This window comes from Saccopteryx leptura, chromosome 1 (assembly GCF_036850995.1).
Source record: "Saccopteryx leptura isolate mSacLep1 chromosome 1, mSacLep1_pri_phased_curated, whole genome shotgun sequence".
In the NCBI taxonomy this organism is placed as follows: Eukaryota; Metazoa; Chordata; class Mammalia; order Chiroptera; family Emballonuridae; genus Saccopteryx; species Saccopteryx leptura.
This window is the reverse complement of record NC_089503.1, coordinates 162897308-162911952: the sequence shown is the minus strand read 5'-3', so window position 1 is coordinate 162911952 and position 14645 is coordinate 162897308. Positions and strand designations below refer to the sequence as shown.

At 53.6% G+C, this 14645-nt stretch overlaps 1 protein-coding gene across 8 annotated transcripts in view; it reads left to right on the top strand.

The window, feature by feature from the left end:
- The window catches only part of NAV1 (neuron navigator 1), a 181331-nt gene that overhangs the window by 145485 nt on the left and 21201 nt on the right, over positions 1-14645 (top strand). For 4 of the 8 annotated variants that reach the window (XM_066379711.1, XM_066379666.1, XM_066379659.1 and 1 more), the window contains 8 exons: positions 6891-7029; positions 7449-7746; positions 8675-9365; positions 9786-10229; positions 10799-10840; positions 11335-11483; positions 13095-13265; positions 14120-14172. In XM_066379711.1, the coding sequence (XP_066235808.1) occupies positions 6891-7029; positions 7449-7746; positions 8675-9365; positions 9786-10229; positions 10799-10840; positions 11335-11483; positions 13095-13265; positions 14120-14172 (1987 nt within the window). The remainder of the gene's footprint in view (positions 1-6890; positions 7030-7448; positions 7747-8674; positions 9366-9785; positions 10230-10798; positions 10841-11334; positions 11484-13094; positions 13266-14119; positions 14173-14645) is intronic. The other 4 variants (XM_066379693.1, XM_066379684.1, XM_066379675.1 and 1 more) reach the window with 3 other exon arrangements.

The window sequence follows — 14645 nt, the reverse complement described above, 5'->3', positions numbered from 1 at the left end:
GACGCCCCGGAGGGGCAGAGCATCGCCCCCTGGTGGGCAGAGCGTCGCCCCTGGTGGGCGTGCCGGGTGGATCCCGGTCAGGCGCATGCGGGAGTCTGTCTGACTGTCTCTCCCCCTTTCCAGCTTCAGAAAAATACAAAAAAAAAAAAAAAAAGTAAGACAGGTAAAGTTAATTGTAATGTTGCATGGCTATGTAATATAAAATTGTTAAGATGGATGACATTCTTTTTTTCATACTAAGTCTCTGAATTAGCAACTATTTCAGGAGAGCATGAGGTTGCCTGGACAGCGCTCTTGTCCATTAAGTGGTAAACAGTGAGAGAAATTTGGTTACTGATTCACCAGGCATGTATGCTCCGGACAGGAGACAGACTCCATGTCCAAGTCTGACTTCGGAGACCCACGCTGTGCTAGGGAAGCAGCAGGAGTTTTTCCTGTGTGGTCACAACTGGTCCACCCTTCCCACTGCTTGCCCACACCCTTGGCCGTTTGTGTCTGTGGACCAGCTGGACCTGAACTGTGGAGAGTGGACCATGTGAGAGAAGTCTGGGAGGGTGGCCAGTCCTGGCCAAGAGCTACGATAGCATTGGTGCCTTTCCCAGAGGGGAGGGGAGCTCCCTGCCCTGTGTCTCACTGCGTGTCTGCACAGCAGGACACAAACAGAGCAGTGTTCTGTTGAGATGGCCTCCTCACGGCCCTGTCTACACCCTGCAGAGGAGACGAGTGCCCCAGTATGTCACCCAGACAGTGGCATTCATGCTAGGAAGTGGGGAAAAACACAGGAGGAATATTTGCCCTTCTCACAGTCCCAGGTATAGGTTTAAGTAACTAGCACTGAAGGCTAATTTATTGAAAAGAAAGATACAGTGTTACAATACATTGTCATTCCACCTTAACAATAAGGAAAGCTAGATGGAAACAAACTAACTTAGAAAATAAAACCCAGATGTCAAAGGATACAAAGTTTCTAATTGAACTCAATGTCAGGAAGGAGTGAGCCCTTCCTAAGAGAAGGAAGAGAAAATAGCTGAATGCCGCGCAAACTTTGGAAGGCTGTGTATGGTCTGGCTCTAGGAGCCCCAGTCACAGAGCTAATATGCACCCACTGCCCCTAGTTTCCTGTGAGGTCTTCACTGAGTACACACGGTGGCAGTACACTGACACAAAAGCAGGGCAGACAGCCAAGCAAGACACCTGTCCCCTATAGGGTGCATAAGACAGAGACAGCTGAGGGTGGGCAGCAGGGTTGAGGAAGACCCTTCCCAACACAAGGCCTGTTATCAAGTGCACAGACGCACCCACCAAAAGCAACAGAGGCACCACAGCCATGAGGCACGGGGAGAGTCCTGCAGTCTCCCTGTGGTCAGATCCCAAGCCCCATAGGAAAGATGGTCTTGATCCTGCTCTGAGACCAGTGGTGAACTAACCTCAACCAAAGCAACAACAAGCCCAACAGAGCTCGGCTGCGGCTCAGACTCGGCTCTTAGTTCTGGCCTCCCGACCTAGCAAGGGGCAGGTCCTCTTCTACGTCAACAGGCTGCCATTCTTGGACTCACGACATCTGGTATGTAATATGAACAGTTACAAGAGTCACAAAGATGAGGAATATCCAACTGAGAGGGAAAATAGTCAATAGAAGCAGATGTACAGGTGACTCAGAGGTTGGGACTGCTAGACAAGGACTGAAAACCTTTTTTATTAATATTTTTTAGAGATCTAGTAGAAATAGTGGACTATATTTTTTTTTCTTTAAACTTTCCGTTGATTTGAGAGAGAGAAGCAACAACTTGTTGTTCCATTTAGTTCCGTTTAGTTGTGCATTCACTGGTTGCTTCTTATATGTGCCCTGACTAAGGATCAAACCCACAACTTCACTGCACCAGGACAAAGCTCTGTCCCCTGAGCCACCTGGCCAGGGCTACATTATTGAATAAATTGGGAATTTTTGCAGAAAACTGGAATTTCTAAAAAAAAGTGAGGGGTTGCAAACATACGCCTCCAAACGAATGAGTGAGTGAGCATCTCAGGAGAACAGGTTCCATCTGTGGAAGAAAGACCGGCACACTATTGTTTTTAAAGTACCCTTGGAAATTAAAAATGTGATAGCAGAAGTGAAAACCTTAAAGCAGGCATGATAAGATAAAATTGAGGCCGCTGCCTTAAAAAGTGTATGTGGGCCTGACCAGGCGGTGGCTCAGTGGATAGAGCGTTGGACTAGGATGCCGAGGACCCAGGTTCGCGACCCTGAGGTAACCAGCTTGAGCATGGGCTCATCTGGTTTGAGCAAAGCTCACCAGCTTGGACCCAAGGTCGCTGGCTCGAGCAAGGGGTTACTCGGTCTGCTGTAGCCCCACGGTCAAGGCACATATGAGAAAGCAATCAATGAACAACTTTGACTAAGGTGTCGCAATGCGCAACGAAAAACTAATGATTGATGCTTCTCATCTCTCCGTTCCTGTCTGTCTGTTCCTGTCTATCCCTCTCTCTGACTCTCTCTCTGTCTCTGTAAAAAAAAAAAAAAAAAGTGTATGTGGGCAGGTGCATATTGCTGGCAAATAACAAAGAAAATCAGACACAGTATCAGCCAAAAAATCTATTATCTGAACAACAGACTCTCTAGAAGAGAGAACTGAGAAATGGAGAAGAGAAAATCATCAAAGGAATAATTAGAGAAAACTTCCTGAAACTCAAGAATACCAGCTTCTAGATTAAAGGGGCCTGTAAGATGTCCACTGCAATGGACAGAGATCAGTTCGCACCCAGCCTCGTCGTCCATGATGCTTCAGAACACCAGGAAGACGCTCAGAGCTCCCAGAGAGGGAGCAAACGGCTCACATACCCAGGATGAGGAGTCAGAGCAGCAGCACTGGAGGCCAGCGGTGGGGCAACAACAGGTCTGCACCCTGGGAGGAGCTTGTTGTCAGCTTGGGACGCGGTTCCTCACCTAGGTCTCGTGTGTTCAGATGCGTCACATCTTACGAAATTTGCTTCTCCAGAGCCCTTTTCCAGAAACCCACTGGCAGAGGGACGTCACTAAAACAAGGGAGCGCCTGACTAAGCGGTGGCGCAGTGAATAGAGCATTGGACTGGGATGCTGAGGACCTAGGTTCGAGACCCTGAGGTCGCCAGCTTGAGCGCGGGGTCATCTGATTTGAGCAAAAAAAAAGCTCACCAGCTTGGACCCAAGGTTGCTGGCTCAAGCAAGGGGTCACTCAGTCTGCTGAAGGCCCGTGGTCAAGGCACATATGAGAAAGCAATCAATGAACAACTAAGGTGTCACAGTGCGCAACGAAAAACTAATGATTGATGCTTCTCATCTCCATTCCTGTCTGTCTGTCCCTGTCTATCCCTCACTCTCACTCTCTCTCTCTGTCTCTGTTAAAAAAAAAAAAAAAAGAAAAAAAAAAAGAGAGTAAACTGGCCGATAAGGGAGGATGGCTGAGATTCCAATGTCAGAGCCCCGGAGAGGGGCCCCCGGGACAATGAGGTATGGTCCCATGCCATCAGCTGTCAGCCCACCTTGCGGCAGGTCCAGAAAGCAAAGAGCAGGAGGACTGATGAGGGAACATGCTTCCTTATTCAATTTGTACTCTTACATGATGTGTGACTCCTAACCACAGCACGTCTGTTTCCTCCAAGGGAGCATCTCCAATCTGTAAATCCTTTAGCCAACCTTCCCGGTGATTTTAGGCTGACACTTTGGAATGGTAGGAAAAGACTCTATGATTAGGGAGCGATGTCCTTTGGGCAAGGAGGACCTGGTCTCTGTGAGATGAACCCCCACTCCTGTTTTAGTGGCAGGCTTTCTATAAACAGGGTTTCTCTTGGACTGACAGACAGCAGCAGTCTTCTATAGGGTGGAGGTGGGAATGAGGGCTTCCATAAGAGTTCTTTCTAAATGGGCAAAAGAAATGAATAGACACTTCTCCAAAGAGGACATACAGATGGCCAATAGGCAGATGAAAAAATGCTGAACATCACTAATCATTAGAGAAATGCAAATTAAAACCACAATGAGATATCATCTCACACCAGTAGGAATAGTGCTCATTAACAAAACAACACATAATAATTGCTGGCGAGGATGTGGAGAAAAGGACACCCTTTTGCATTGCGGTGGGAATGCGGACTGGTACAGCCACTGTGGAAAACAGTATGGAGATTCCTCAAAAAATTAAAAATGGAACTGCCTTTTGACACAGTCATCCCCTTTTAGGAATATATCCCAAGAACACCACATCAATGATTCAAAAGAAGAAATCACCTCCATGTTTATGGCAGCATTGTTCACAATAGCAAAGATATGGAAACAGCCCAGGTGTCCGTCAGTGGACAAGTGGATTAAAAAGCAGTGAGGAATCCAATGAACAATATAAACTGAGGAATGAAATAGAGACAGAGGTGGGATCAATGGGTCCAGGGGAAAGGGGATGATAGGAAGGGATCAGAAAAGGGAAAGAGATGGGTGAAATTATACACACATAGCACAACATTATAGAGAGCAGAAAAGCTAATCCTAGAGGGAAAGGGGGAGGGCATTGCGGGAGGGGGGAAAGGGGGATGTTGTGGGGAACACAGGAGAGGGGGGATGCATTCAGGGGGACACTAGAATCTATGTAAACACAATAAATTAAAAATTTTTTTAAAAAATAGTTCTTTCTGCTCGAAGACCTTGATTACCAAAATTGATCTCAGATGGAAAGTTCAGTGCCCCAGGCTTCCTCTGACTCTGACCGACTGGCTGTGAACGCTTGGCTTTGCTGGAGATTCCCATCTTAACTCAGAAGAGCCGACAGGATCATAAAAACTGGAGCCGATCTTTCCTTCTCAGGACTCTTTCTCTCTAAGGTGGGAGGGGTGTGATGTCTTAGGCCAGGACGTGTGTGATTGACTATGTTGTGAGTCTGGGGGGTGATAAAGAGGTTGACTGTTATTCCACCATGGCTTTGTTTCAGAGTAATGACCTTGGAACCACTCTGTGACAGGTTCAAATCCCCGTGCTTGCTCTGTTCTTCCTCGGTGTGTTTGGATTAATCAATGCAGAGCCGACGAAGCCAAATGTGCGAACCGCCCCCTCCCTATTCCCGGCGCAGAAGGGAGAAGGAGTCCAGCTGAGGCCTGGGCCAAGCCCTGAGAAGACTCGCTCATCTGGCTTTTTGTTCCACAATACAGAACTCAAATAAAAAAGGAAAACATCTTCCCAGTTGTAGCAAATTCACAAATACATCTCCTCTCATCCTCACACCCATGCAATGCCGGTGGACAGATGTGCTGTGAACACAGGCACAAGACTCAGACTTGAACTCCTACAGACACAAACACACTGGGTACAGAGGTCTTTGCTGAAGTTCCGTGCATACTCAGTGTTAGGCTCTAAAACCTGAGCAAAGCCTGAAGACCATTTTTGAATCCAACAGAAAGTAATAGACATAAGGAAAGTCACAGGAAAATGGGACCTTTGGAGACAGGTTGTAGGAGGCAGAACGTGAGCTTAGAAAATAACACGTGATCAGAGAGAAACTTGTGGAACCTATCTGCCAAGCTCCTTTGGTTAGAGCATCGTCCGGGTATGGAAAGGTGGTGGGTTTGATCCCCGGTCAAGGCACATACGTACAGGAATGATCAATGTTTTTGTCTCTCTCTCCCTTCCTTTCTCTCTAAAATCGATATATAAAAATTCTAAAAAAAATAAAAATTAAAAAAGAAACTCATAAGTAGCAAACGGGGTTAAAGCAAGAGGATGCTGGCATAAATGGTAGAGGCGGCTCGGTTCAGATGTTCGGGATAAACTTTCTGAATGTGAAACCTTCTGCTGTGTACAGAGATGATGACCAGGAGATTGTGCAGTGTGCAGGCAACCTGGAGGGGAGGCTGGACCAAGGGTTCCTTATGTGAAGACGGGGATACAGGTGTTTAACAACGGTCTGTCCTGGATGCCACCCCTCTGACATTCCAAGCAAGTGACAGGAAAAAGGAGACCTTTCGGCACAAACCTGACCCCTCTGCATGGCCACACCTGGAGTGTGGTCTGCTCCGTGTAGAAGCAGGACCCGGTCCCACAGTTAAAGTATAGTATGTATAAACAGAGGGGCGATAAGATGTGACAGGTCTGAGAAAACCAGTTAGAAGGTGACAGAATGCAGCATAATCAAATGTCAAAATAACCCAGAGATGTTGTCTCTGAACATATGTACCCTGATTTATCAATGTCACCCTGTTAAAATTAATAAAAAAAAAATTCTTAAAAAAGATGTGACAGGTCTGAGTGGTTCTAGAAAAAGAACAAACCTTCCCCTGGCCTTCGTTTAGAACAGCGGTTCTCAACTTGTGGGTCGCGACCCCAGCGGGGGTCGAACGACCAAAACACAGGGGTCGCCTAAAGCCATCGGAAAATACATATTTATTATACAATACATTTTTAAATAAAATATGTATTTCCGATGGCTTTAGGCGACCCCTCTGTTTTGGTCGTTCGATCCCTGCCAGGATCACGACCCACAGGTTGAGAACCGCTGGTTTAGAAAATACAGACATTGGGAAAAGGGAGGGAGAGTCCCCGGAGATGGCATCTGAAAGGGAACAAGGATGTCGTGATTACAAGCATGAGGGGGCTGTTTGTTTACAAGGAGCCAAAAGTGGTTTGTATATTTTGGTGGGGCCAGTGGTCGCCTTGTTGTGGAGGGGATGTGACATCTTATGCCGGAACAGTTTGCTCCTTTTACGAAAGTGCTTTGCCAAATTATAAGGCAGCTGACGTCACACTTGGGGAGTTACCTGCAAACCCAGGCCTAACCTCCAAGCTTCCGCCTCTTGGCCATTCTGCCATTAATATGAAAATATGAAACGCTCGTGTCTTGCCCCTGCTAAACACCTCCCCCCTCCGCGCACAGCTGGGACGAGAGCAGCTCCATCAGCAGCGGCCTCAGCGATGCTTCGGACAACCTCAGCTCGGAGGAGTTCAATGCCAGCTCCTCGCTCAACTCCCTCCCGACGACCCCCACCACATCACGTAGGAACTCCACAGTAGTGGTACGTGAGTTTGCCAACCCCCTGGGCCAGCTAAGCCCTTTTCAGAAAGCGGGCAGGAACAAACTCCCTGAGACAGTCGCTGCTGCGGTGAACAGTGCGCGTAGGAAGTGCCCGCACCTACTGGGAGGTGGGCCAGCCGGAGAAGAAAGAAATCTCTCTGGCCTCCTAGGGACTGTGGAAACCTAGGTTTGACTCTAGACTCGGGGAGGGGCAGGGCCATCCAGCGGCCGGGATGCGTACCCTCAGCCGTCCCACCCTCCGTCCGCTAGGCCGGGATGCGTACCCTCAGCCGTCCCACCCTCTGTCCGCTAGGCCGGGATGCGTACCCTCAGCGGTCCCACCCTCCGTCCGCTAGGCCGGGATGCGTACCCTCAGCTGTCCCACCCTCCGTCCGCTAACGCTGGCCATCTCCCCCGCAGCTGCGCACAGACTCGGAGAAGCGCTCTCTGGCGGAGAGCGGGCTGAGCTGGTTCAGCGAGTCGGAAGAGAAGGCCCCCAAGAAGCTGGAATACGACAGCGGCAGCCTGAAGATGGAGTCTGGCAGTTCCAAGTGGCGGAGGGAGCGTCCCGAGAGTTGTGACGATGCGTCCAAGGTTGGGGAACTGAAAAAGCCCATCAGCCTGGGGCACCGCGGGTCCCTGAAGAAAGGCAAGACCCCACCAGTGGCCGTCACATCCCCCATCACTCACACGGCCCAGAGTGCCCTCAAAGTGGCAGGTAAGCCTGGGTCGGGGTAGGGACAGGGGTGAAGCCCTGGCTCTGGGGTTGCTCCTCTGTTCGTTCGTGGTGACCATCCTGCAGGGTGGTGGCATCACCCACTCTGCCTTACGGCAGCATGTCTCTCCTGGTCTTCAGGGCAGTCCCGTGGGTCACAGTGCCGATGTCACCATCACCACTTCACACAGATGGGAAAAACAAGTCAGACAGGTTCAGTGGCTGAGCCAGGGTCACACAGCAGACAACAGGAACAGGGGGAGTGAGGCCACTGTGTCCAGAGACAAGTTGGACCTGACTCCCTATTGATTTGTCACAAAGGACGTGCTTGACATCACAGGAGGCCCTAAAAAACTGTAAATCAGACTGGCCCCTGAGGTGACTGTTCGCCTTGTCAATGTCCCTTCTAGTCTCAGATTAATGGACGTGGCCACTCTCCAGCCTATATGTTCCCTTCTCTTCCTGCCTTGGCCAGTCACTAGGTTTTCCTTCTTAAAAATTTTTATGTTGCCCTGGCCAGATGGCTCAGTTCATTAGAGCATCATCCCGATGCACCAAGGTTGTGGGTTTGATCCCCGGTTAGGGTACATACAAGAATCCACCAATGAATGTGAATAGGTAGAACAACAAATCGATATTTCTCTCTCTCAAGTCAATCAATCAGTAAGTAAAAAAAACTTTTAAGTCTTTGGGGTTGCTACTGCCATTTTAACCAAAATGGAAAATTCTACTCTGGAAGCAGAAAACAACAAAATAGAACAAAGAAACAGAAACCCCTGGGCCCCTCCCTCTGGTGAGAAATGTCCTCAGCATCTGCTTCACCGTCTGTGGGTTCGCTGACACATTCCTTTCTCTCAGGGAGCAAAAGAAAGGGGCGTTTATGTTGTTGGCTGATTCCACCTACTCTCACCTCATTTCCTGCCTCCTACAGGCAAACCTGAAGGCAAAGCCGCGGACAAGGGCAAGCTAGCGGTGCGGAGCACACTGCAGCGCTCCTCCTCGGACGCTGGCCGGGACCGCCTGGCCGACGCAAAGAAGCCTCCCTCGGGTATTGCTCGCCCGTCTGCGTCAGGGTCTTTTGGCTACAAGAAGCCCCCTCCTGCCACGGGCACAGCCACCGTCATGCAGACGGGAGGGTCCGCCACACTCAGCAAGATCCAGAAGTCCTCAGGCATCCCCGTGAAGCCCGTGAATGGGCGCAAGACTAGCTTGGATGTGTCTAATGGCCCAGAGCCCGGGTTCCTGGCCCCCGGAGCCCGTTCCAACATCCAGTACCGCAGCCTGCCCCGCCCAGCCAAGTCTAGCTCCATGAGCGTGACCGGAGGGCGGGCTGGGCCGCGCCCCGTGAGCAGCAGCATTGACCCCAGCCTGCTCAGCACCAAGCAGGTGGGCCTCACACCCTCCAGACTGAAGGAACCTTCCAAGGTGGCCAGCGGGCGGACCATGCCAGCTCCTGTCAATCAGACTGATCGGGAAAAGGAGAAGGCCAAGGCCAAGGCAGTGGCCTTGGACGCGGACAACATCTCCCTGAAGAGCATCGGCTCCCCAGAGACTACTCCTAAGAACCAAGCGAGCCACCCGCCGGCCGCCAAGCTGGCAGACCTGCCACCAACCCCTGTCAGGTACCCACACAGGCACCCTCCCCATCCGTCTGCCCCAACATTCCTTCACAGGTACCCGCACTCCCTGGGCTCGAGGGGCCTGGCCTTGCTGCTGCCCTCTCGGCCCCCACGGGTCTCTGGCTACTTCTTGCATTCCCGGCTCCTTCTCCCTCTTCCAAAACTGCTTTCACAGTTCCCCAGTCACCCTTTCCCTGCCTTCAGTACCCGTGTGGGTAGTTTGGCTGCATTTATTCACAATCACATGCATGTGCTGTCCCTACTTTTGAAGTCTAACAGGTCCCAAGCCAGGTGTCAGGGTTTCTTCACCCAGCAAAGAGCCATAAGGCAGGGACAGCGGGCAAGGACCTCTCGGATCTCTCGTTTGCCGCTGGCCTCTCGAGCTCTGTTATCTTAGGACTCTGTCCCGTCTTTGCTCCTCAGGGCCGCGGCGAAGAGCTTTGTCAAGCCGCCCTCCCTAGCCAACCTAGACAAGGTCAACTCCAACAGCCTGGACCTGCCGTCGTCCAGTGATGCCCACACCCCGAAGGTCCCGGATCTGCATGCGGCCGGCTCTACGGCCGGCGGCCCCCTCCCGTCCTGCTTCACCCCCAGCCCGGCCCCCATCCTCAACATTAACTCCGCCAGCTTCTCCCAGGGCCTGGAGCTCATGAGTGCGTTCAGTGTCCCAAAGGAACCCCGCATGTACCCTAAGCTCTCAGGCCTGCACAGGAGCATGGAGTCCCTCCAGATGCCAATGAGCCTGCCCAGTGCCTTCCCCAGCGGTGCCCCCGGCCCCACCCCACCTGGCCCCATAGCCGCACCCCCAGAGGAAGAGGCGGAGGAGCTGACCTGGAGCGGGAGCCCCCAAACCGGGCAGTTGGACAGGTGGGTGGACAGAGACATTGCTGAGCCTGAGTCCGTCCCGTGCCCAGGCTCCCGCAGCCGTTAGTAAATGCTACCCTAGGTTCTGTGGCCACTTTGAGGCTTTCACATTTTCTTAACCCACAGGAAGTAATTTCATCTGCTCTACAACTCCGTGGAACAGGCTGTACGCATTTGGTTTTTAAATTGTCTTATCTATAGGGGAAACCCGTGCACAAAGACGTTAAGTGACATAACCAGATCGCACAACTAGCCTGACCTGTCATCCAAAGCTGTTGCTTCCTGTGACGTCCTTTCCGATACCATGTCCTGGTTTTGTCCACCATAGCAGGACCTTCTCACCAGCATTCATGCCCTGGTCTCTAATGAGAGGAAAACATTTAAACATTTAACATTTCAGATGAATTTCTCAAGCTGGGGGCCAGGAGGCTGCGGCTGCCTCCTTTGTGGAGATAATGGAGCCAGCCGTCTGATGCGTGTTCCGTGTCCAGGGGGCACGTCCCTCAAACCTAGGGTCCCAGACGCGGGTTTCTCAGAGGGGCCCACACGCTTCTCTTGTTTATTCTCCACAGTAGCCAGCGAGATCGGAATACGCTGCCCAAGAAAGGGCTCAGGTAACCCTGCCCCCGGGCTCCTGGTCGGTGTGGAAACCATAGGTGACCTCTCCCACGCCCCAGCCATGACTCGGGAGATGCTGACGCTAAGTCACGGCATGTGGCTCCTGGACGTCTCCCTCCCGGCACCCTACCCACACTGGCTGTTGTGCCTGAGTCAGCCTCAGCCGGCGTTCCCTACGGGTGGCGGAGAGAAGCAAGTTTTGCACATGGGAAGGTCCAGGGGGTGACCGTGGGGCACAGCTGGACTTCCGTCCTCAGTCAGGACCCCTGTAGGTTGGAAGCCCACCTACGGGACCAGGAGCTCTGTCCTGAGCGCTGACACCTCCTCCATCCCTCCAGCCTCACTCGGGTCCCACAGAGGAAGGGCTCCGGTTTGCTCCTGGGGCATCCCGGCCTGCTCTCTCCTCCGTGTCCTGCTTCAGAATGTCCACACCAGCCAAACCTGGCGCCACTTGGCCGTGGCCTGGACTAAGGCCCATTGCCTCCAACAGGTACCAGCTTCCATCCCAGGAGGAGACCAAGGAGCGGCGACATTCCCACACCATTGGTGGGCTGCCCGAATCTGATGACCTGTCAGAGCTGCCATCCCCGCCGGCGCTGTCCGTGTCCCTAAGTGCGAAGGGCCAGCTCACCAACATAGGTTAGTGTTGCCGTCACTCACCAGGGCATGGGCCACAGCAGGGGCCACCTACATGGGAGGCAAGCCAGCCCAGCTTAAGAGTTTTCTCCTATTTGCCTCGTACTGTACTGGGCTGCCTCATAGTACCTCGGTGTATTCATCCAAAACAAGACTAAAAAGCCAAGCGCTCCGAGATCCTGAATGGAAAACCTGTCCTTGGGCTCTCACACTGTGGGTCCTTTTAGCATCTGCACGAAGGCGTGGGAACACCACAGACTCGAGCTGTGGTAGTCACCATGGGTCAGAGCCCATGCTCAGCGCGGCAACCCTGGAGTATCGGGCAGCTGGGGAGGAGGGAGGGACAGGTTGATGCAAAGGGTGGAACCTGCCTCCTAACCCAGGAAAACCCAGTTCCCCCCATGAGGGCTGGGCCTAGGCCTGGACCGTTCCAGCCCTGGAGGCAGAGCTGTCTGAAGAGCTCTGGCCACACCCTTTCCAAAGCCTCAGGAGAAGGCAAAGCCCGACGAGAAGGAAGGGTTCTGATTCAGAGGCAGGGCAGGAAGATGCCCGGTGGGTGGAGGGCATGATTGGCCCAACGGGAACCACTTTAGGGCCCCAACCTGCGCAGGCCTGTGGTTTGCTCACTGTGTCCAAAACTACCTCCTCTTCTAGCCTGTCACATCCTAGGGGGTGACCAGGCCGGTGGGATTTGAGGAAAAACTAGGAAGCGGCATCATTTTGCCTCGAGGGAACAGTTCTTACGGGAAGGTCATCTGGTTCCCGAAGGGTCATTACATGGAGGACAGGGACAGCATGGTCTCCGTTTCCACCGAGGGCCAAACAAGGGGAAATGTATTTATGCTGCCAGCCCAGGGGCCGAGGGGCCAGTCTGGACAGTGGTCAGTCTGCATTCACAAGGGCCAGGAGGTATGCAGTCCTGCTGGGCGCAGCTCTTAGGGAGAGACAGCGACCACCTGCCTGTGTGCCACAGAAGAACCACTGGGGGTTGGGGGGAGTTCTGTGTGGCGTGAGCCGTGAGGTTGTGCCCCCAGCCAGGGGCAGCGGGCAGCAGGCTCTGCCTGACCTGACTCGCACCTGCTCTGTCGGTCCGACATCTCACCAGGGAATGCTGGGCAAAGACTGTGCTCCTTCCCGCTCAACAGAGACCGTAACCTAGACCTCTGGGGAGTCTCAGGCCCTTCCATCATGCCCGCGGGTCCCCTCGCTGAGCCTCGGCCCCCACTCTAGCTAGCTCTGTCCATCACTCAGACCTGAGTTTCGGTTTAGAGTCTCCGTCCTCCCAGCTGCCTGTGTGTTTGAGCAAACACCTGTGTTTGTCGCACATCCGAGTGATGTGAAAGTTTCGGGGAAAGGGCCAGGCCCCCAGCCTCACCTTGCAAAGAGACACCTCCAGGGCAGGCAGGACACAGGAAACGCTGTCCACCCCTGACTGCAGATGGCAGGGTCCTTGTCTGTTAAGGCCCATCCCTTCCCCTGCCTCGCCCTGCCTCCCCTGCCCCCTCCTGCCCTCTGGTTCCTGGTGCTCCACTCCTCCCGGCCACAGGCCACAGGAGCGCTGATGACCCTGCCTCTTCTCCTGCCCCCTCCTGCCCCCTCCCTCTGTCCTTCCAGTGAGCCCCACTGCGGCCACCACGCCGAGAATCACTCGCTCCAACAGCATTCCCACCCACGAGGCGGCCTTCGAGCTATACAGCGGCTCCCAAATGGGGAGCACCCTGTCCCTGGCCGAGAGACCCAAGGGCATGATCCGGTCAGGATCCTTCCGAGACCCCGCGGACGATGGTGAGACCTCACGCAGCGCGGTTCACGCTCATCCCAGCTCCTCTGGGCCTCACCTGCCACCACCTCCACCGCCCGCACGGCCGCCACACGCACATGACTCACACGACATCGAGCCGGGCCATCTCCGCTCTTCCCTCCCATCCCGCGGAAGGGTCTGGGGGCCCCGAAACCTTGGGGCAGGGGAGGGGCGTGAGCGTGGATGGACTCGGCGCCCGTCCTCACACAGCTGCCATCTGCTCCCCACTCTCAAGTCCATGAGAACACACAGGGACATGCGGCGGCTCTTAGGTTGTGAGAAGGGCCAGGCGCCAGGTTCCTCTCTCACAGTGCTCCCAAGGTCGGCCTCAGGCAGGCCCGTGGGTGTGGCGGTGCCTAGGGCTTGTGGTCAGACTGAGAGCCAGGCTTCTGGAGGCAGGACATTCCTCCATCGCTTGAGGACGTGCCTGAGTTCTCCCTGCTGGACTCCATGGACTGATCAGAACGAGGCTTTTACACCTCATAGTTGTTTGTGTGATGGTCCCCAGGATCCTAGCATGTCCCCTGTGCTGAGAACAGGAGGCACAGGCGGATGGCAGGGTTTGTTCTGAGCGGTTCTGAGCGGGGAGACCAGCGGCACCTACCCGTAAACAAACATCCCCTCGCCCTCCCCGCACCAAGGCCAACATAGACTGAAGGAGGGGGCCACTCTGCTCAGCAGACCCGGCCTCTCTGGGCTGTGGGCATCAGCTGGGTCCCCGTTTCTATTCTTTCTGTCAGCTTCAGAATCGGTGCCAGGTCCTGCCTCAGGGCTCTTCCCAGGAACCCCTGCCTTGTCCCTGGGCCCTTCGTTAACTCTCTGTTCTTTTCTCTTCCAGTTCATGGCTCAGTGCTGTCCCTGGTGTCCAGTGCGTCCTCCACGTACTCCTCGGTGAGGGCATTCGCTTCTTCTCCCGCTGCTCCTTCCCACCCTGCATGCTGGGCACCTAGGTGGGGGGCGGGGGAGCCCTCAGCTGGGAGCTTCAGTTTCCTAGGGTCTGTCTGGCCTCACCAGCAACTCCTGAGCATCTCTGCTATGGCTGAAAGGGACCTTTGTCAGAGAGCCCACTCTGTGCCATGGGGGTTGGGAGGGATTTGTGGCAAGGTGACATGGGCAGGTTCCCACATGTTCACTGTGGGGCAGCGGGCAGTGCCCTGGGCGCTTATGAACTCCTTCATCCTCGAATTCGTTCTGCCCCCGATTCTTGACACCTTCAAGTTGGGGGCAGGAAGGGTTAGTTCCAACTCGCTAGTTTCATTTCCCAGCCTTCTCGGCAATCACAAAGCTGGCTAGGCATGAGCTCCCGAGAAAGCTTCAATTTAAGCCCTGATACATGGTCTAGGCCAGTCCTATAAGGAGTTGGG